The 23,163-nt window shown below is 46.2% G+C and overlaps 1 protein-coding gene across 2 annotated transcripts in view; it reads left to right on the top strand.

Annotated features, from left to right (window-relative positions):
• Positions 1 to 1,731: 1,731 nt before the first annotated feature.
• Positions 1,732 to 23,163, top strand: part of FAM81B (family with sequence similarity 81 member B) — a 64,699-nt gene continuing 43,267 nt past the window's right edge. Inside the window, exons 1-2 of one of the 2 annotated variants that reach the window (XM_074995317.1) lie at positions 1,732 to 2,014; positions 6,770 to 6,832. In XM_074995317.1, coding sequence (XP_074851418.1) covers positions 6,792 to 6,832 — 41 coding nt within the window. In that variant the 5' untranslated portion in view covers positions 1,732 to 2,014; positions 6,770 to 6,791. The remainder of the gene's footprint in view (positions 2,015 to 6,769; positions 6,833 to 23,163) is intronic. The other variant, XM_074995318.1, reaches the window with a different exon arrangement.

The following is a 23,163-nucleotide window of genomic DNA, read 5'->3' as shown; positions in this document are numbered from 1 at the left end:
ACAGCTGAGGGTTTCACAGCCAGCTGGGATATAATTATGTGCAACTGAGATTTATTGCACAGGTCAAGAGGAAAAAGTATAGCAGCTAAATTTTGTGCAGCTGTGTGTGTGATATTTTATGCACATTATTTAGTAACATGCAGCTTAGTTTGCTACATAATTTAGGAATTATTCATCCATGAACTTCATTTCCTGCCATGACATATGAGAAAAGGCTGAGGGATTTTGGGCTTATTTAATTTGCAGAAGAGAAGAGTGAGGGTGATTTGACAGCAGCCTTCAACTTCCTGAAAGGGGGCTCTAAAGAGGATGGAGAGAAGCTGTTCTTGGTAGTGATGGATGGCAGAACAAGGAGCAATGGTCTCAAGTTACAGAGCAGGAGGTGTAGGTTGGATATTAGGAAAAACTATGTCACCAAGAGGGTGGTGAAGCACTGAATGTGGTATGTGGAGAAATGGTGGAATCTCCATCCCTAGAGGTTTTTAAGTTCCGGCTTGACAAAGTTCTGGCTGGCATGATTTAGTTAGGGTTTTTTCTGCTTTTGGCAGGGAGCCTGACTTGATAAGCTCTTGAGGTCCCTTCCAGCCCTCAGATGCTAAGATTCTATGATTTCAGGTCAAACCACTCTGCCCAAGCATCAGTGCAGGGAGAACATGTTGCTTTACAAAACTTGGCAGGATGCTGTACCAGGGTGTCTGAATGCTGGTAGCTAGATTTGTGGAGCACCTGCACAACCAATAGGCTTTCTGGATGTGGTGGAGAGGTGTCTGAAGGAAGATGCCCGGTTGTGAGTGTTGATTCTGGGGCCTGGACTGGATTCTTGACATTGTCTGCCCCTGAGGTCTCTTGCCTGCTCCTCCAAGCCTTTCTTCAAGATTCCCATCCAGGAGGGGTAGCAGTGAAGCAGACATATCTTTACAGCCTGTGAAACAGATTGCCACAGCAGTCTTTCTCTTGGTTGTAAGATGCAATTACAAGCCAGTCCTGCATGCCTAGGGTTTGCATGAGTATCCTAAGGAGCAGTTTGCATGCATGAGTGCCCTAAAAGATATGTAATACAGTACTTGATAGAGTTGAGTATGGAACTCTTGGAGGAGAGGGATGGAAATAGTGGATGCAGACTAGATGACTGAGCAGAAGAACATTAGGGAAACAAAAGTTAGCTCCCTGCTCTGTATTACTTCTTTTGCATTTTGAGCTCACGGCTTATAAAAGCTGCATGGAACAATAAATCTGGAGCCATTTTCCAAAATGGTGTCAGTTAGATTAACTCAGAACCCAGTCAGTAAATCCCTATTGAGAGAGGGTGATTGATGCCCTCAGATCTGCACCTCGGTTCAACTTTCCTCTCTTGTCGCACCACAGCATTGTGACACCCCGTACCCCTGCTGCCATCCTTGCTGAATGCTTGCATTACTGCTTGGCATGATGTCCTCACTGCCACACCAGGGGCAGAGGCTCCTCATGCTCCTTCCCCAAATCCACAGCATGCCCCCACCCCACAGCAAAGAGCATGTGAGATCCTTCAACGTTATTATGCATCACTGAATCCTGATCAAATTACTGTCAGCCTAAAACCAATGCAGCAGCTCATTTTCTGTACACTTGCTTATCTGAACCTGCCTCTTCGTTGCCTAGAAACAAAAGTAAACACAAATATCTCAGCAACAGTGATCCAAGAGACTCAGGGAACTTGTGACGCTTGTGTATGCCTGCAGTTCCAATGGCCTTTTCTGGTTTTATTTTCATCCTGCAAAACCGTGCCACTGCACCATGAAACGTGCAGAGTTATAGTGAGTTTACCAACAGGCATACCTGGGTCATTTGCCATTTTTCTGAGGTGCCCCATGACCTTGCAGATGGATTGATGACAGCATGGAGAATTTGTGTTTGGGAGAGCTTAGCTGTTTCCTTGATAACAGCATCTGGGGCTCACATGAACTTTGGAACTGAGACAATTAATGGGAATGCCTTAAAGAGTTAAAAGAAGAGCAAAGAAAATTTCAGCTGCAAGGTAAAGTATGATAGCTACGCCTAGAATGTATTCTCAACACTGGACTCACTGCCCTTCCTAAGACTTAAAGTAGCAAACAGGAAATAGGACAATTACAGGGTATTTAATGTCCATACGGTAGAAAATTATTTTGTTGTCTTGCTGTAATGTCTATAATGAAGTTAGAGCATACAGTGCTGATATCTGCTAATCATAGGTTCTGGAGGCAGGCATGCTGGTGGTACGGCTGCTACCCTGGCTCAAAGTAGTTTCAAGTATACACATTATTTACAGTTTGGTTAATGGTTCCCAGCAGCCCCGCTATATAAATTGTCCCAGCACCTCTTCTTTTCCTAATTATTCATCATAAAACATTTCATTTTGCCTGCAAATCTATTATATGTATGCAGCACTATTTCAGTTATTTCTTACAGAAGTAGTGAAAAATTGTTTCTCATCATTCAGCCATAGCATGCACAGTAAATAAGGTGATAGAGTGCAAACAATTAACTGCAGATAAGCAGATGTGGTTTGTACCTATCTGCTACAATATGATTGACTATCTAGTAACATTAGTAAAAGGTTTTAGCATTCAAAATAACTCTTGGGGGTCCATCTGTTCTGTAACTATGATGACTGGGCTGCAGTTTGAGGCCAAATTGTGTTTGTGACACTGGTGTAACCTCATTGACTTGATAAGATTGCATCTCTATTTACTGAAACAAAATTTGTCATGTGTGTGTTTAAATTATTAGGAGGCATCTCTGCCAGTTGGGTTACTCTTTCTGTACCCTTTGACCTGGTTTTCTGCTTTTGCACTATTTAATAATCCTTTTACTTTGCATTCTTTGAAAATGACTACAGTAGAACCTTTGGGTTAAACATACCTCAGGAATAGGGTATTTTGTTAACTCTGAAGTGTTCATAGCTAAATAAAACATTATGGTAGGTCTTCTAAAAATTAAGAGCTGACCATTGATTTTATACAGCTTTGAAATTTTCCGGTGCAGAAGAAAAATGGTGTTTTAGCCACCTTAAGTTAAACAAGCACAGAAACAGTTTCCTCATCTTGACAAATATTCTTGTTTTTCACTTTCCCAGGGTTTTTTAGGAGTTTATGTTTATACACTGTACTTGCTTTTTTTATTTGTTTGTTTTTCTTTTGTCTCAAACACTGCTGCCTGATTCTGTACTTCAGCTCCAAATGAAATATGCAGTTGGCTGGTCAGTTTATAATTCTGGTGTTCATAACTCTGAGGATCTACTGTCCTAGTGTTTCTAAAAGATGCTGGATTGATAGCCATGGAAACGGAGGATCTGAAGACTGGAAAGCCAGAAGTGCAAGTGTTTCAGCACAACTCCACCAATGTATCTAAAATCTACTCATGAGACCTCAGACTTTTGTCTCTTTTCTGGCATAATCTTTCAAACTTGAATGTCTTTCTAAAATATACCTGCTAGTTCAACCACAAATTAAAGAAATCAGCTACTTCAAGATAGGCCCAAGAAGATCAACAACAGAATATCACTTGTCACCACCTGTAGCCCCAACTCAAACCCCTGCACTGCACCATTAAAAATCTACAACCTATTCTGGATCAGGATGCTACACTCCAGAAGGCTCGAGGTGACAGGCCTGTCCTGTCCTATAGACAACTTCCTAACCTGAGAAAGATTCTCACCAGCAATCACAGGCTGCACCACAGTAATACTAATACTGGAACTTTTCCTTGCAACAAACCCCGCTGCCAACTTTGTCCACATATTTATTCTGGGGATACCATCACTGGACCTAACGATGTTAGTTACAAGATCAAAAGGCACATTCTTGTGCACTTCCAGCAATATTATATATGCCATTAAGTGCCAAAAATGCCCTGACACCATGTATATTGGACAGACTGGGCAAAACCTTTGCCAAAGAATAAATGGACACAGAGCAGATATCAAGAAACTCAATACACATAAACCACTCAGTGAACACTTCAGTGAAGTGGGCCATTCTGTTAAAGACCTGAGAATCTGTGTCCTGGAACAAAAAGAATTTAACAACAGATTAGAGGGCGAGATTTGTGAGTTAGAGTTCATATTCAACTTCGACACATTAACATGTAGTATGAACAGAGACATCAATTACCGCATGCATTACAAGGACCGCTTCCCTTACTTTGATGCTCGTAATTATCTCAGACAGGACAATTAAAATCCCCCAACCCCTCACCACCTTCCTTCAATCCTATTTGATTTGTCAGTTTTTATAGCAATTTTTTTTTGGTCCTCTGTACGAATGTCAGTCTGTATTGGAAATAAAACTGATCTGATGAAGTGGGTCTGTCCCACGAAAGCTCATCACCAAATAAATCATTTTGTTAGTCTTTAAAGTGCTACATTTCTGCTGGTTTTTTCCCCCACAAATTGTTGTGTTTGCTGCCAAACCAGAAAAGAATAATTTCCTACACGCCCACAATTAATGGGTTGAAAATCCATGGCTTGTTGTGCAGAAAGCCAAACTAGATAATCACAATGGTCCATTGGCCTTAAAATCCATGGAAGCCAAAGTATCAGACTCTAAGAAAGGGAAGTGCAGGGAAGTGGGGCTGGGGAAGTAAAATGCATTCTCCCTGCCATTCTGGAATGAGTTTTGGAGCACTGGCTGCAGTCTCTCCCTGCTGTCTGCATGGCAGGATGCTGAGTCCACAGTTCCAAATACAGATCCCCTGACCTCTCCCCTAGTTTGCCTTTGGCCTGCTCCTAATGCAGCTCTATATACTGGCCTTGGTGAAGCTATTACAGAAACCACTCCAAACTGCAGCATACATGGAACTTAGAGGTCTACTGAACTGTGGATGCTGCATCCTAATTTCCCCACAGACAGTCCTAATTTGGGATTTAAGCTCTCCCCAACCCAGGTTAATTTTAGCACTGGTGCTTGCCACAGCTAATTACTGCACCATTAAGTGTTCAGTTCAGTCTATTCCTATAGATATGAACTAAACGGAATTCCATGTGAGCAGTTTGCTTTCTTCTCTGAGCTGAGAGACAAAAGATTATATATTGTTTGCAACTATTGCTTCTGCTTGGATTTACTTATGTCAGGAGATATAGTCTTGCACAAAAGTAATATGAGAGCTGCTAGTAAGAAATGCTCTACTGAACGACTGTTCTGAGCCTTACAGCTTGCTGCTTAGAAATCTCCTATTTAATAGACATTAAGCAATTGTTAATAAAACTTACACTAGGATTTCTTTATTCTTCAGTGTAGGACAGGCAACAGAGGTAACTGCAAGCTTTAAATAATGTATGTACGTTGACTAGTTACCACAGTGGTTATGAAATGTGTGTGATGAGTCTATCAGGAAAAATGTTTGTTAAATAACATGCAAATAGCCCCCCTGCTTGCCTGTACTTTAATTTTTTTTCCTAAGATTTTGTTTGTCTAAGGCTCTCCTCTGTTTCTATCTGAGAAACATAGTTGCAGAGCAATGAAATATGCACTAAATAAATAAAATAAACCTCATTTACCACCTCACAAAAGTACAGTTTTAGACAGGGTATTTGTAAACAGTTCATTTTAAGGAGGTACAATGTGCTGTCTAAAGGAAGTCAGCTCGTAAATGCAATCTGGTTCATGCGTATGTAATGCTGTCCAAGGTTAAAAATTCTGTAACTGGCCTCGTGCTTACTTACTGGACTTCAGAGGTATAGCCATGTGCTACAGAACTGGAAAAATGACATCACAACATCTCCAGGGAAACAGATGCTAATTCTAAGCATCTTTTAGAACGGGGGCAACTGCCCCAGCATTTAATGAAAACCACAACACTCACTGGCTGTTCTCTTTTTGAGCTTGAGATATTTATTTATCCATTTCCTGACTTCTGAGAGATTACATTTATAGTCTCTAGTTCTTTATTTTAATACAGTCTTTGCATGGAATTATATGTATCTTACTTATGCACTCTAGTAAAAACACTTAGCAAAAGAGTGCTTCTATCCTGTGTATAAACGTAAGTATATGATTTTCTGATTTCTCTATAATCCCGTTTTTGTTCTCGTGTAGCTCTTTATGGTGATCTGTTTAGCATCAACAATGAGCTTAATGCTGCATAATGTGCAAAAGTAGAGACTGCTCATAAATCATATGTAAGAACTAAGAATAAGCCACCTTACAAATTTTCACTCCCTTTATATGTTGGTGGTTATAAAGAACTAGGAAATCAGAAGTGGAAGTTTTTCAGCACAGCTCCACCAATGTGTCTTAAATCTGCTCCTGAGAGCTCAGCCTTTTGCCACTTTGCTGTCACAATCTTTCATCAAAGAGAGAAAATGTGTGTGCGCGTGCGCACACGTGCACCGTATATGGAGAGGATACCGTCACATACAGGTGAAGTTCACTTAACCTGCAGTTGAACTTGAATGGCTTTCCAAAATATACATGCTAGCTCAACCTCAAATGCCCCTTCTTCTGAGACAGGAGACAACATTGCTACAGGTGTTTGCTTTCCCAGGTTTTTGTCTGTGTTCTCCCTATCTGCTGGGAATAATCTGCTGATCAGGTACGGCAACAGTCTGGCCTTTTAGACTCCCTGAATGGAAATCAGAAACTGCTCAATACTCTTCTGATTCTCTGCTGTAGCTTGTGGAATGTTTGCTGTGTCCGTGAAATATAGGTTCATCTATGAAGCCCTGTCCTGTAAACACGGACTGTAAAGATTGTAAGTTTGTTGGAGTCACATTCATGGAAACCACAAATAAACACTTTAACCTTTTCTTCAGGCAAGATTTTCTTCAAGCAAACATGTCAGAGAACTCCACTGAGCTGGTTAAGTACCCTGACAAGTAAGTCAGAAATTGCTTATAATCACAACTTGAACAGAAGTGCTTGTTAATGAATTGCAGAGTCTTAGACCATAGAGCACAGTTCATTCTCCAGTATTTACCACCACTGCTGTGGAAAGCAGACAATAATGTAGATACACTTGCGAATTGTGATTGGAGCTCTACACCAATGGTACTTAATCTGAGGGCAACTTAGGTTGGACCTTGAACTGCAGAAAGGAAGAGAACCATTGATTTGTATGGCTCAGGTTCTATTCTACATATTGACTGTACTTTAGCATACCACTTTCTTCAGAATGGAATCAATTGTTTTCTGTTTCCACTAAAGGCAGTTCAAGACGTAATGGGTTTAATCTGCAGCAAGAGAGATTTAAGTTAGGTAATAGAAAAAAAAAGCCTTTTTCACTATTAGAATAGTTACACTCTGAAATAGACTTCCAATGGAAGTTGTGGAATCCTCTTCATTGGAAGGTTTAAGAGAAGGTGAGACAAACTTGACACAGATGATCTCGATTTACGTGGCCCTACCTCAGAGCAGAAGGCTAGACTCTGACTTCTTGAGGTCCCTTTCCACTTCTGGGACATTATGATATCTCCCAGTTATTCACAGTTCAGAACTCTAATATATCTTACTTTGAAAAGACTGTGGCAAGTCAGCTCTTGTGTAGAGCCATGGATGCAACCAACTGAGATATTTTTTTATTACTGCCTTCTGTGTAACAGCCTATGACAGCGCCACTCAGCTCACATGAACAATGAGAAGTCCTGTGTCACCTTTAGACTAACAGATATATTGGAGCATAAGCTTTTGTGGGTAAAGACCCACTTCATCAGATCCATCTTTGCCCATGAAAGTTTATGCTCCAATATATCTGTTAACCTATGAGGTGCCACAGGACTTCTTGTTTTTGCAGATGCAGACAAACACGGTTGCCCCTCTGATACTTAGCTCACATGAATGAGGTTGAGTGTTTCTGCATCTGCACTTTCTCAGCTTTACTCCACTTGCTGTGATCCCCGTTGACAGTGAAACAGAATCTGTAGGTATACAAATGAAACAGACCCCTTCCGGGGTACAAATCAATCAGGGCCTCTCACTGTACACTCTGTAACCGCTTGGTCTGGAGCCTTTTATTTGGTGTTTGGAGTGCTGAGCTCTGTGCGTGTGTGTGTGTGTGTGCGCGTGTGTGTGTGTGTGTTTGAAAGGCCATGTGCTCAGGCTGGCCATGTGCTCAGGCTGCATGCCGATTGGCTGAGCGGTCATCAGAGGGAGGGGCTCTCTCAGGTAGGCCAGAGCTCTAAAGCCCTGCTGGCAAGCAACCTGGGAGCTTGCGAACAGGGTGGTTGCCAACAGGAGGGAGTTTTGAGAGGGGAGTTTAGAGGGGGAGCTCAGAGGGAGCTGATGGACCCACTGCAGAATGAGGAGCCGGGGGGGGGGGCGAGATCAAGGGATGTCAGTGGTGGGCAAGTGGTTTGGGGGCATCTGGTATGGCTGTGAGGATGGCAGCACCCACAGAGGCTGCTTGCGGCGTGCTGGCTCAGATCGCATGGCTTCCAGGCCCAGTCTTGCGCTCCCTTTATGTATGCACTGCACCAGATCTGTGGGGCTCCGGGGACAGTCGTAGCCAGATGAAGAGTTAGTAGCTTTGGGTGGGGCTCAGGGTGCAGCTGAGCAGCGAACAGGGGGCAGCAGCTAACAGGGAAGGGAGTTTGCCTCTGGGCAAAGCGTCCTAGAGGAGCTTGGGTGAGTGTGGGATTTCGGGGGGCTGTGTGGTGAGCTGGTGGGTGAATGTCTGTCTGTCTGGGCAGCTATGGTACTTTGCAGAGAAGGGCAGTTTGATCAGCTGCCTGTGTGCCTGAGTTTGTGTGGTGCAGAGAGGAGCAGTTTGCAAGGTGTGAACTGGGGGAGTTTCCTGCCAGGTGAGCCTTCAAGGGCTGATTAGACTGGAGGCAAGGCTTTGAGCCAGGCCTAACCAGCTAGCAGCTCTCCTTATAAGAAGGGAGCTCTCAGCGAACACTGCGAGCAGCAAACAGGGGGCAGCAGCTAACAGGGAAGGGAGTTTGCCTCTGGGAGTTTGCCAAGGGAGGAGCCCCGTGTTTGTTGTCCTGTTCAGGTGTGGTGTTCCACCGTGCCCTGCAAGGCAGCACTATCAAGAAAAGCAGTCTCTGAAGAGAAGAGCCTGAAGAGCGATGGTGGGAGGTGCACCTGGGGGCACTGAGAGCAGCTGGGGGGAGAGGGGCCAGTGCAGTGAGGAGGGCAGACATGGGAGCAGATGGGGGTAGTGGGTTGGGGAGGGTCCTATGGTGATGGTAGCTGGGGCGGGGGCAAAAGGTGGGGACAAGGATCCTGGGGATATGAGGTCATTGCTCCACAGGGAGCTATGGTGACTCGTGGTGACAGGGAGGTATGAAGCAGTGGGATCCTTAACCACATTCTCCACACCCCACTGCCTTGTGGGTTATCCTGGGAAGGAGCAAGGCTAAGGGAGTAAACCCTGACAGAAAATCTGGAGTGGAGTCCGAAGGCGGTTCAGTGTCAACTTCTGGCACTGTCCCGGCAACTCCTGCAACTGAGCTGGTACCAAACGTGGAGGTTATCCTCTCCTTTGGACTATATCAGTAAAGCCAAGAGGGGGACACTGGTGTCTGGGTAGCCCAGAGTCTCCATAATAAGTGCCCAGGCTCACGCCCGGAGAGGTACTCCGGCATCGCTGAACAGTGTTGCTTCAACATGGGAGGCAACAGATACCAGTTATAAGCTCTTGCTCGATTGGCGTACAGAACGAGCACCAGGGGTTGCCTTCGACGGTGGGAGAGATCCTCGCATCTCACTGGACAGCCACCGCCCGCCTCAAGCTGGGCAGCCCCCAGCCGATAGGGTACTGTCCCGCCACAGTTCACCTGCCTCGCTGGGTGCGTGAGGCTTAAGGATCCTGAACCTGACAAGTGACTGAAATTTGGGCACCAGGCAAACCAATAAGAACATCAACAAGAAATGAGAAACATCAACAATTTAAGCTTGCTTGCTGGAATGTGCGGACCATGCTGACCGGCTTGACTGAAGATCTTCAGGCCATCAGTGACACCCAAAAGACCACTGTCATCAACGAGGAACTGAAGAGGCTCCAAGTTGATATCGCTGCACTGCAAGAGACGCGACTTGCAGATTCGGGATCTCTAAAGGAAAAGGACTACACCTTTTTCTGGCAGGGTAAAGCCCAAGAAGAACCCAGAGAGCATAGTGTTGGCTTTGCCATCAGAAACACACTTCTACAAATGGTGGAATTAGTCATGGGTGGATCAGAAAGACTGCTTCGGATCATGCTTCAAACTTGTGCCAGTCCCGTCCACCTGATCAGCGCTTATGCTCCAACCCTGTACGCCACACCAGAAGTAAAAGACAAGTTCTATGACATGCTTAGTGCTGCTGTAGCGCAAATACCTGCTCATGAACAACTGTACATCTTGGGTGACTTCAATGCAAGAGTTGGAGCTGACTGGGCCTCATGGCCTTCCTGCTTAGGACACTTCGGTGTGGGAAAAATGAATGACAATGGACAGCGTGTCCTTGAACTGTGCACGTACCACAATCTGTGCATCACAAACACATTCTTCCAGACGAAGCCACAGCACAGAGTGTCGTGGAGACACCCACGCTCGAAGCACTGGCATCAACTAGACGTGGTCATCACTAGGCGTAATAACTTCAAAAACGTCCTTCTGACACGCAGCTATCATAGTGCTGACTGTGATACAGATCACTCGCTAGTTTGCTCCAAGCTCAAGCTGAGACCCAAGAAGCTGTACTGCTCTAAACCTGCTGGAAGGCCCCGCATTGATGCCAGAAAGATGGCAAACTCGGAGAAAGTTGAAAAGTTCAGAGAGACCCTCCAGGAAAATCTGCGCAGCGGCCCTGGGGGCACCGATGTGACATCCAAATGGCAACATCTGAGGGATACAGTTTACAACACGGCCTTGTCGGTGTTTAGAAGAAGAGCTAGAAACACGAACGACTGGTTCGAAGCTAACTCCGATGAGATGATTCCAGTCATTGAAAAGAAGCGCGCTGCACTCCTGGAGTACAAACGCTCACCGAGCCAGAGTACCCAGCAAGCACTTAGAGAGGCCAGAAGAACAGTACAGCAGACAGCCAGGCACTGTGCCAACAACCACTGGCTCCAGCTATGCAGCAGCATCCAGACCTGTGCTGACTTTGTTAATCTCAGAGGAATGTACGAGGGTATGAAGAAGGCAGTAGGACCCACCCAGAACAAGATGGCACCTCTGAAATCCAAATCTGGTGAAGTCATCGCTGACAAAGCCAAACAGATGGAGCGCTGGGTTGAGCACTACTCTGAGCTGTACTCACACGAGAACATTGTGGTTGATGCACCCCTCAATGCCGTTGAGCTCCTACCAGTAATGGATAAACTGGATCAGGAACTGACTGTAGATGAACTGAAGAGAGCCATCGACAGCATTGCAGCAGGAAAGGCCCCTGTCCAGGATGATATACCACCAGACATAACCAAGTGTGTTGCGGACACACTCCTGGAACCCCTACATGAGCTACTGTGCCTGTGCTGGAAAGAGGGTGAGGTTCCACAGGATATGCGCAACACGAACATTGTAACGTTGTATAAGAACAAAGGAGACAGAAGCAACTGCAACAACTACTGTGGAATCTCCCTCCTAAGCGTCACTGGTAAACTGTTCACTCGCATCATCCTTGGCAGACTCCAGAAGATTGCTGAGAGGGTGTACCCCGAATCGCCGTGTGGATTCCGCGCAGAGAGGTCTACCGTTGACATGGTCTTCTCTCTAAGGCAGCTGCAGGAGAAATGCAGGGAGCAGAGGAAGCCACTCTACATAGCCTTCATTGACCTGACCAAGGCCTTTGACTTGGTCAGCAGGGATGGTCTGTTCAAACTGCTGCACAAGATAGGCTGTCCTCCATGGTTACTCAAGATGATCCACTCGTTCCATGAAGACATGAGAGGAACCATCCAATATGACAGCGCTTTATCGGATGCTTTCAGAATCAGGAGCGGCGTCAAACAAGGATGCGTGCTTGCTCCGACATTGTTTGGGATCTTCTTCACACTCCTCCTGAAGCATGCCTTTGGATCTTCAACAGAGGGCGTCTTGCTGCACACAAGATCTGATGGGAAACTGTTTAATCTTGCAAGGCTGAAAGCTAAGTCTAAGGTGCGAGAAGTCCTCATCAGAGACATGCTGTTCGCAGACGATGCTGCTGTAGCGTCTCACACAGAAGACCAGCTTCAAAAACTGCTGGATCAGTTCTCCAAAGCGTGCAAGAACTTTGGGCTTACCATCAGCTAAAGAAGACAAATGTACTCGGTCAGGATGTTGCTGAATCCCCATTAATCAGCATTGACAACTATACATTAGAGGTCATCCACGAGTTCGTTTACCTTGGGTCCACCATCACTGACACCCTGTCATTGGACACTGAGCTAAATAGGAGAATCAGAAAAGCGGCCACAACTCTGTCCAGACTCAGCAAGAGAGTGTGGAATAACAACAAGCTGTACAATCACACCAAAATGCAAGTCTACAGAGCCTGCATCCTCAGCACCCTCCTTTATGGCAGCGAGACTTGGACCCTGTATGCCTGCCAGGAAAAGAGGCTGAACGTCTTCCACTTGCGCTGCCTCAGGCGCAACCTTGGAATATCATGGAAGGACAGAGTGACCAACACCGCCGTCCTCGAGCAAGCTGGAATCCCAGCCATGCACACCCTCCTCAGGCAGCGTCGGCTCCGCTGGCTTGGCCACGTCCACAGGATGAATGATGGAAGGATTCCAAAAGACATCCTGTATGGTGAGCTAGCCTCTGGCAAAAGACCTCCCGGACGCCCCCAGTTGCGCTACAAAGATGTCTGCAAGAGAGACCTTGGAGACGTAGACATCAAGCTGGACAACTGGGAAGAACTAGCAGACGACCGCAGCAGATGGAGGCAGGGGTTACACAAGGGCCTTCAGAAGGGCGAGATGAGGATCAGAAAGCTAGCAGAGGAGAAGCGAGCGCACAGAAAGCACACTAAGGACTTGCCAGTCACCCACTACATCTGCAAGAGATGCAGCAAGGACTGTCACTCTCGTGTGGGTCTTCATAGTCACAGTAGACGCTGTAAATGAAGCCCTCAATTGAAACTATAAAGGGCGCAAGCCATAGTCTATGCAGACTGAAGGATGCCTACTAGCCCCTCCTGTGCTTGCTTCCAATTGTATTAGCTATTCTATGGAGCAGTGCCCCAAAGCCTCTCTCTAGTGACTCTTTGTGCTATACTGAGCTTCCCTCACCCCGTCCATTAGCTGAGTCACTTGGTCAGTTCAATCTCCTTCTGGGGTTAACACAGTTCAGATAAATGCTGGCCCACTTGGAGGTCTTCTGACACATTCTCTGGGCTTTAGCCATGCCACCTGTCGCTGATGGGTGGGACCCGGGCCTGCATGTACTCCAGATCCCAACTCTGGGACCTGGCAAGCAGCAGCCACCCTCTAATTCCTTTTAACTTCCTTCTTTGTTTCCCTGGGCCTCCTCCCTTCTTAGTCCCAGCCTTTTTCAGCTTCACCTTTACCTCAGGGCTGAAGTGTTGCTTGAGTCCCAGTCATCAGCCAGCAGCAGCTTCTTTGCTCCTCTGTCCAGGTACTGCCACTCCTCCATCTAGTCAGGAGCACCATTCTTTCAGCCTTAGCTCCAGTCAGCCACTGATCTGCTCTGTCCAGCAAATACTTTTACATTAGCTTGCTGGGCTCCAAATGGGTGCTTCCCTGCAGCCCCTCTAGGAAGCCTGGAGGATCTACTTTCTCTAATCTTTCTTGTAGCAGGTATGGTAGACTTCAAGGCCTCCAGCACAGGGCCTGAAAGAGCCTGATACACCCATCATACAGCCCTTAACATATATGAAGAGTTTTATCAGGTCTGTACTCATTCTTCTGTTTTCAAAGCTAAACATGCCTAGTTTAGTCTTTCTTCATAGTTCAGGTTATCTAAATCTTTTCTAATGTTTGTTGGTCTCTGCACAATTGCCAGTTTGTCTTTCCTACATCTTTCCTAAAGTGTGGCACCAAATATTAAACACAATATAGTAAACCCTCAAAATGCACCATCTCAAGTTGCACTTAACTCACATTAACATGAGTTAAGCGTGACTCAAAATCTGGCTGCCCCCAACCCTGGCTCAAGCCCCTGGTCCTGCACAATGCTGGTTCAACCCCCTCCCCTGTCCCCAGTTCAACTGCCTCCAGCCCCGCACACCACCCTTGTGCAGCCCCAGTTCAACCTGCTCCAGCTCACACCCCACCCCCGCGTAGACGAAATTCGACTTATGCGAGGGGGTGTGGGAATGGAACTCTTGCGTAAATTAGGGCACTTCTGTACTTTAGCTAGGGCCTCACCAATCGCAAATTGAATGGGGTAACTCTCTTCCACATCATACATGCAATGCTGCCATTAAGATGCACCAGATATTAGCCTTTCCCTTAACAGCAGCATACTGCACCTTTTTCTCAATTGCACCAAGAAGGCCTCCTTTGCTTTTCTTCTCAGAAGTTAAACAGTGCAATTACTGCTGAGTACTAGTTACCACTAGGGCCTTTTTTGTAGAAAAAGAGGAGCCATCACTCAGCCGGCTCTCTCCCCGTCTCCCCCTCCCCCCGACCCTCCCCCCCACCATTCCCATGGCTGGAGCTGCTGAGGTGCCGGTACTCATTACTGACAAGAACTGGCACAAAAAAAAAAAGCACTGGCTACCACACAGTCTTTTCTAAGCAAGCACACCTATTCTTAATATAAAAGCATTAAAGAGAAACATTAAAATAAAAGAAGCTACATGCATGCTGATAAGCTTACCAAAGATCACACCCAGATCCAACAACTGCACTGGCCTTGAGCAGTCCTTCAAACTACACTAAGGAAATTTTTTTGGTGGTCACAAGTGCACAAGAGCTGCTAGCACATACATGAATCTGTGAGTCACTCTTTTATAGAGTTTAGGTCTAGGATCTGCAGAGACTATGACTAGGTCGTCAGACAGCTAATGATCCCTACTCAGGCCAAAATTTCAATTGGCTGGGTCTCTGCATATCTGGACATGGTGATTTGCATTCACTTCCTTCCAGATATTTCGTAGAAAGCCCACTTCACTTGGTTTGACTGGCAAATTGTTTCAAATAATCCTCTGAGGCTTATAATGCTTCCCAATGTTTACAACAGGCTATGTCTTCCTCCTAAAGAAGTTACATACAATCACAAAATAACACAAGCTTTCATTTTAATACAATGAACTCCTAAAATACTCTTACACATAATTCAATAAGGTTTAGTGTAATTCACTCAAGTTTGTCTAAACTATTGCAGGAAGTTGCCATAGCTGGCACTTTAGCTATCTGAACTAGGTTAGTGTTAGGAAGAGTACACACGGCATGCAAGGGAGAGCAGAAATCTCTGGTGTGTAGTTTCCAGTATTGTACAATCCTGTACTTTCCTGGAGGCATTGTAACTGTCTCATACAATGATTCTGTGCACCCTCGATTGTGCACAATACTTCTTCTTCTAGCATATAAAAGGAGATGGCCCTTGAACATCAGAGCATAGCTGGAACCATTTAAAGAGTAATAGAAATGAACTAGGCATGGCTGACATGAAGGAAATGCAGGACTGACTCAAAAGTATAAATTACAGAATTTCTCATAAAAACAATTTCAGCAGGATGCAAGGTCATTGGCAAGCTGCCATTAGGTGATCATTTAAATTCTACAAAGACAATGATGTCAAAAAACCAAACAGGATAAATGATTTCTTCATACGAATGAACTCAGTCATGCATCAACTAAGCGACAGATGCTATTTTTCAGATTTAATAAGGAATATTTTTACTTTTTTAGCATTGTACTGAGCCTTCTTTTTGGTCTTGTACTGCATATTTTGTATTATAACGTTACTGATAACAATGTGTTAAGCAGGTTGGCTTGGTGGTTTGGGAGCCACACTCGGATGAAATTTTCCTAGCTCAGCTTTGCCTTCATAAGTGCAGAGAGATACAATTTCCATTCTCCCATACCTGTACCTACAAAGCAGCTGGGCTGGGAGAGGAATTCACTCTTGTGAAAAAAACGCAGTGGTCCTCAAGGTGCTCTTCCAGGAAGAAAAGACACCAAAGAACTGCACTGCCCGAATCATTTAAGCCTTGTGTCCCATCACCAAGGATTCCACAGTTTGGAATGCTGTTTCCATACAATCCTAAAGTCTATGGCAGAGAAAATGCAAAGCTCTGCAATGATCTTATCCCCACCCATAGGAAATCACTATGACTCTAGGTCTCAATAAGGATTAAACTAGACAAAAAAGTAAAATGGAGTCACTGGAAAAATCAAATGTTATGTGATACCATTAATTATGCCAACCTGGGGGAGGGGAGGAGGCAATAAACAGTTCATGAACATAAAGTGTTTTATGGTTGAATATCAAATATGCTTGCTGGGTACTCTGGCTCGGTGAGCGTTTGTACTCCAGGAGTGCAGCGCGCTTCTTTTCAATGACTGGAATCATCTCATCGGAGTTAGCTTCGAACCAGTCGTTCGTGTTTCTAGCTCTTCTTCTAAACACCGACAAGGCCGTGTTGTAAACTGTATCCCTCAGATGTTGCCATTTGGATGTCGCATTGGCACCCCCAGGGCCGCTGCGCAGATTTTCCTGGAGGGTCTCTCTGAACTTTTCAGCTTTCTCCGTGTTTGCTGTCTTTCTGGCATCAATGTGGGGCCTTCCAGCAGGTTTCGAGCAGTACCAACACCGTGATCAACACCGCCGTCCTCGAGCAAGCTGGAATCCCAACCATGCACACCCTCCTCAGGCAGCGTCAACTCTGCTGGCTTGGCCACGTCCACAGGATGAATGATGGAAGGATTCCAAAAGACATCCTGTTTGGTGAGCTAGCCTCTGGCAAAAGACCTCCCAGACGCCCCCAGTTGCGCTACAAAGATGTCTGCAAGAGAGACCTCAGAGAGGTAGACTTCGAGCTGGACAACTGGGAAGAACTAGCAGACGACCGCAGCAGATGGAGGCAGGGGTTACACAAGGGCCTTCAGAAGGGCGAGATGAGGATCAGAAAGCTAGCAGAGGAGAAGCGAGCGCACAGAAAGCACACTAAGGACTTGCCAGACACCCACTACATCTGCAAGAGATGCAGCAAGGACTGTCACTCTTGTGTGGGTCTTCATAGTCACAATAGACACTGTAAATGAAGTCCTCAATTGAAACTTTAAAGGGCGCAATCCATAGTCTATGCAGACTGAAGGATGCCTACTACTATCAAATATGCCTCCTATCACTTGTTTAGCCAGTTAAAGTTGAAGTTTACTCTAGTTAATACTTAATACCTCTGTTTAATCTACAGCAAAACGAAGATGTATTTGCTTCTAAACTGAACATTCAAAGTTCATAGGCATTGAATATAAGGAGCATGTTGATTTCTCATGATTGTTAAGTGCCATCATGCTAAATTATTCTTTTTTACAGAAATGAAAGGACTTGAAGTAAGAAAGAACTGATTAACTACCCCTTATATTACATCTAAAAATATCCCTGTTGTGAATTTACCTGATGTGTTCTTGTGTTAATTTTTATTTCAAACTTGGTTGCCTGAAGTTAGAGTTGTCAGAATTCTAGAATTGCATCATAATTAACTGTTGTGGAAATGATTCCAATGTCACTGATGAATAATTTTTAGTTCAAATACAAAATAAGTAGCAGGAGCGGGTGAATTCTAATGAAACAAAAGCCTTGTTTTTATGCAAATCAAGGAAGAAATCCAGAAAATAACATGCTAGCAGAATTGTTCCCAATAGAAAATTTCTGTTTTTTCCCCATTGTTTTTTCTTAAAGTTATTCTATTCAGCAGTTTGGGGCAATGGTCCCAAGCAACCCAGGAGAACTCTGTGCAGGGGTTGGCAACCTGCGGCTCCTGAGCCATGTGTGGCTGTTTAAGACATCTCTTGCGGCTCCGAGAGCTGCTGCCGCTGACTCCATGTGCAGCTCCAGAGGCTGCCGCCACTCAGTTTGGTTGTTTAAGCAGCGGCAGCCTCAGGAGCTGCTGAGCAGTCAGCTGTGGCAGGGGGCAAGCCAGCAGGGCAGGGAGCCCTGGAAGAGAAAGGTGGGCAAGGGTAGCCTGCAGGAGAGCTGTGGGGAGGAGCGGCCAAGCCTGCCCTGCCAGAGCTGTGCAGCTATGCGGAGAAGGAGGGGGTCATGGGGAGCAATAGCCGTGTGCAGAGCTCCTTGGCTGAGCCAGGTAAATCCTGGGGTTGAGAGGAGGGTTTGGGGCTGAAGGGATTAAACCTGGGTGTGGTGAGGTGGGGAGGTGCGATGGGTAAAGCTGGCGGATGCCGGTAACGTAACTTTCTACCTGGTAAACATCATTGTGTATGTGCTGTTCTTAAAATGGGGTGGCAAAAATTACAGTTTGACTATTATTTTTTATGTATTTATTGAGGACTGTCTGGTATTCACATGCACTGCAGCTCTTGAAGTGTGGATTTTGTAATTGAACCTGAAAGAATGGCTCTTGTCACCATTTCAGTTGCAGACCCCCGACCCAGAGGTTTTGCTTTTCTCTGCCTCTTTTCCAAAGAAGCCATGTGATCTGAATCATCAGCTGGGTTTGTGATCAGAGACATGTAAATTTTGGCAGCTGTACTGCCTCAGTGACGTCAGTGATGACAGAGAAAGCAAGGCAACACTACTGATCACTGGGGGGACCAAGTGCTTTCTAGCGATCACTCAGATTCCTCCCATAACTGATGTAGGGAGCGCTATATTGCTGATCCTCTGACATATTTCTTCTACCACCTTATTTCATTGTCCCAATCTCCTCCCAGTCCCTCAGGAAGGAGTCTATTTCTTTTATAATAAACATAATTTTTCCACTAGCCTACCTCTTCGGACCTAGAGGACATTCCTGCACTTGTACGTCCAAGTTATGGATGCAATTTCCTGTTGCTTGCTCTTTCAACCAGTTAAACAAGGTGATGCTGGTAGGCAGAGGAAAGTAGTTTGAAGAGCTTGCAGCTGCAGCACAGTCTGTTTGAAGATTACACTTTGAAGATTACGCCCATTAATAATCAGTTCATTCCATGGTCTTGGAATACGTGTGAATTCCTCATCTGCGCTGACTTCTCACATAGGAAGCGTTACGCACAGATGCTATTAACATTTCTGTTTGACCAGGAGACTACTCCAATCCTGGCAGGTAAAGGCCTGGCCTAAATTAATTATTGCATATTTGTCACCCTGTGGCTGAATTACAGCAAAATGCAGTACGCTGGGGCATGAACCCCTCATCATTTAGGAAAGCCATGTTAGCACAGAATACTGCAGCAAATCTCCTCAGTAAAAAAAAGGTTGCTGCAAGCACATCACAACTTCTATGCTGGCTTCCCATGCAATTTCAAGGCTAGTTCCAAATTTCAGTCCATACGTTTGACGTGTTCCATGACCTGGGCTCAAGAGATTAAAAAGATGTCTAATCCTCTCCGACGAGGACCGTGGGTGACAATGCCACTCTTCCAGCACACTGGACCTCTCAAAAGGAGAGCACTGCTCAACTGTGCAGGAGACAGAACTATTTAAGGGGTTGGTCTGAAAGCATGGTATGGACTCCCCCACATCCCATCCCAGAACTAAGGACAATCACAAAGCTCAGTATTTTCCACTCCAAGGTACATAATGTAAACACATAGTAGCAGGTATATTGCTATATTAAAAACCTCATTCTCCATATTATGCACCTCCAAGCAAAACAAGATACTCCACTGCACACTCTTCTCCCCCTAGGAAGAAGACAGCAGAAGAGAAAACTGGATTGCTTTTGAAAAATCTAAACATACATGATAAGGGCCACTTCAATGAAGCCAACATTTCTAAGGCTATGTCTACACAAGAGGGTTTTGCAGGTTAAAAAACCACGGAGTGGCTACACACAAAATATGCTTTGTCAACAAAATTTGGCACATCTGCTGGCAGGATTATATCTCTCTGCATTCAGGTATAACGCCTTCGTTGACAGTGTTTTGTCGACAAAAATGCCATGTAGATGTTCCGGGTGACCTATGTGTCAACAGAGGGGTCCTTCATGGCACTGGCCATCTGCAGCTAGGGGGCGCCCTCTCCACTGTTGGGGGGGCTGTATGATCCCTGCTGCCAACTGCTTTTAAAGACACAGGCAGCACCCCATGGCACAAAGATGGGGGTGCAGCTGCAGGCTGGCAGCACCGCACCTCAGCAGCCACACCCAGGAGTCTCAAGAACGTGTCGCAGGCTGCCTGTGAAGCCCCTGGTCCCTCGTGGATTGCTGGGGGTGGGCTCCCAGGACCCACCCCCGTGGTTCACGTAGTGGGCCAGCTCTTGGCCTGGCCTGGAGATCTGGGACCTGCTGGTCCTCTAGGGTGAGGTGGCCATCTTCCTCGACCCCATGGCCAAGCGCCCCAACGCCCCTGGCTATGCCTGCCTTGCCACCACCCTGCTAGAATGCAGACACCCGACCCACACCCTGGAGTAGCTGCAGGCCCCTGCCCTGGCCCCTGCCACTCCACTTACCCCCACTGCTGCTGTTCCCCCTCCAGCCTCTGCTCCTCCTGCCCCCACCCCTGCTCCCCTCATCCCCGTCCTTGCTTCCCCAAGTACATGCCCCATGGCCAACAGCGCTACCCTCCCTGTCCTCTCCTGTACCCTGCCCCTCCTGCACCCTCCCACTAAGCCTGACCTCACTGAACCCCTCCCACCACCGTACCTCCCTGTGCTCCCAGCCTCATCCCAGTCCTGCTGGGAACCCTGACCCCAGAGCAGAGGGGATCTCATGGCTGATGTGGCTCATGGCCCTCCATCTCCTCCCTGGACTAATTACTCCCCTCTAGACCACCCTTCAAGTTGAGATTCTCCCCTCAAATTGAGATGCCTCCCACCCCGTCCCAAGGCCCCCGAGGTATGAAGTCAAGTAGAAAAGTGTGAATAGTTGTTTTTCAAAAATGTATTTTATACACATTTCTATTTTTTTACGTAAATGGTTTTTTGATCACCACCCCTGTGTTCCTTCTTATTGGTCCAGGCGCCAATTGTAGGGCTTCATAAGGCATGGCATGAGTGGGATGGCTGCATTCTCTACCATGAGCAAGGGCATGTCCACATCCCCAATGGCCAGCTTCCAGCAGAGGATGTAGATTCCCACCACTATCTTCCTACTCAGGCTGGAGTTGCAGAACACACTGGTGTCATGGGTGTGACCTGACTACCCGATATAGACATCCAGGAACTGTCCTCAGTGGTCCACCTGGGCCTGCGTGATGATGGAGTGGTAGCCCTTGCAGTTGATGTAGCATCCAGCACTTTGGTCCAGGCCCTGGATGGGGATGTGTGTCCTGTCCAGTGCTCTAAAACAACTGGAGAAGCATCAAAGCTGGCCATGAAGGCATCCACATCGGTGATGTGGATGAGCCTCCAGAGCAGGATTGTGTTGATGGCCCACATCACCTGCAAAGGGAGGAGACCAGACACGCCCATGAGAGACTGAAGGGATAGCACCCCTGGGCCCGAGCGAGTTCTACAGACCCTCCTCCCCCTCATTCCCTTTCCCCTGTACCTCCCACTTCTCTTCTCGCCTGCCCCCTCCCCTCCACATTCCTCTCCTCCCACCGTGCAGGGCCTGTGGCCTGAGGGTTCCTTACTTGCATAAGTATGGCCATAACTTATGGTGGACTTCCTGATACCAAATTGGTGGCCCATGGAGCGGTAGCTGTCGGGGGTGGCCCAGCTTCCACAGGGCAATGGCGACCTGCTTCTCGAGGGGGATGGTGGGCCACATGTTGGAGTCCTGTCATTGGAGGGCAGGAGCAAGCCGCCAGGTGCACAGCTCGAGAAAGGTCTCCTTGTGCATACAGAAGCTCTGTATCCACTGGTGATCTTCCCATTGCCCCAGGACCAGCTAGATCCACCAGCTGGAGCTGGTGGACACCGCCAGACCTGTCTGGGTTCCTGAGGAAGTGAGAACAGGTGGGATGCTGAGACACCATGAGCTTGCTCCACTTGCCAACTTTCAGGGTTGTCTCCCCAGAGCTGGTGGAAGACAGCCATCGGGAATGGGCAGATCCAAAAGTAGCTGGTCCTTGGTTCAGGATGAGCCTGGAGGCCGTAACGGAGCCCTGCACCAGCTTTGCTTTCCCTTGAGGAGGCAGGCAAGTGTCAGCATGGGCAGGGAGCGTGTATCGGGGGTGGGGGGGCCTCCTTCAGGGCATGTGGGGCCAGTGGTCCCAAAAGGGCTTTCCCTCCACGTGTGCTTGCCTTCCAGGGTTTTGGGGCCAGTTCTTTCGACAAAGTAGCTGGAGCATGTGGCCACTCTCTGTCGACAGAGGGGATTGCTTTTCTGATCTGCTTTTATATGTAGACGTGATCTGTCGACAGAAGTTTTGCCAGGACATCTCTTCTGACAGACACTTCCATTGACAAATGCTTCCCGTGTAGATGTAGCCTAATAGGAAAATGGTATTAAAATCTCAACTGTCTTTACATTTTTATAATTATAGGCTGTACAGACTGATTTCAGGAGCGCCTGGAGTTTATGATGTATGTTTTCAGATATTTTGAAGAAATGAACTAATGAGAAAAACTGGTTTAGAAATACAGCATATGGAGTTCTTCTGTTTATACTCATTTTACCAAAACCATGGCCAAACAAGGATTGCAATTTCTGTTTCAAACCAGCTGGAGTAATAAGATTAATATCAGTGACAAATAACCAAAATCTTTGACAATTCAGAATCCACTAATAGGTCTAGAATCTAATAAACCACTTTCTCAGCTCTCGTCATTTCCATGTAGCCCTTTTGACGTAGATTATCATTATGAATCCTACAGACTGATGGGATGGAGAAAGAAAGAAATAAAACCCTTGTAAAATGTGGAGGAAATCTGAAGACTGATGCAAAATATCAACTTCAAATGCTCCTGTATTTGATGTTTGCTTACAGAGAAGTATCCAAAAGCTCCTAATGGATTTTCTCTGTTCAGTCAGAACCAGTCAGTGTGCTCTGTCTTGTAAGGGAGCTGAAGTCCTCAAGCATCTTGCAGGATGAGGCCTTAATAAGGGACTTAAAACATCAAACTGACAAAAGAAGAAAGCAGATTTTTTGTGTGTGTTGTGCTGCTGAGTCATGGCTTACTCCTTTGCAGCTGCTCAGCCATCTATCCAGCATGGCTCTAGCATGCAATACTACATAATTAGTAACAGCAGAATTATGGTCAGTTGTGAGCTGTATATTTTA

This window comes from Carettochelys insculpta, chromosome 5 (genome assembly GCF_033958435.1).
Source record: "Carettochelys insculpta isolate YL-2023 chromosome 5, ASM3395843v1, whole genome shotgun sequence".
In the NCBI taxonomy this organism is placed as follows: domain Eukaryota; kingdom Metazoa; phylum Chordata; order Testudines; family Carettochelyidae; genus Carettochelys; species Carettochelys insculpta.
This window is presented reverse-complemented; position numbering and strand designations above follow the sequence as displayed.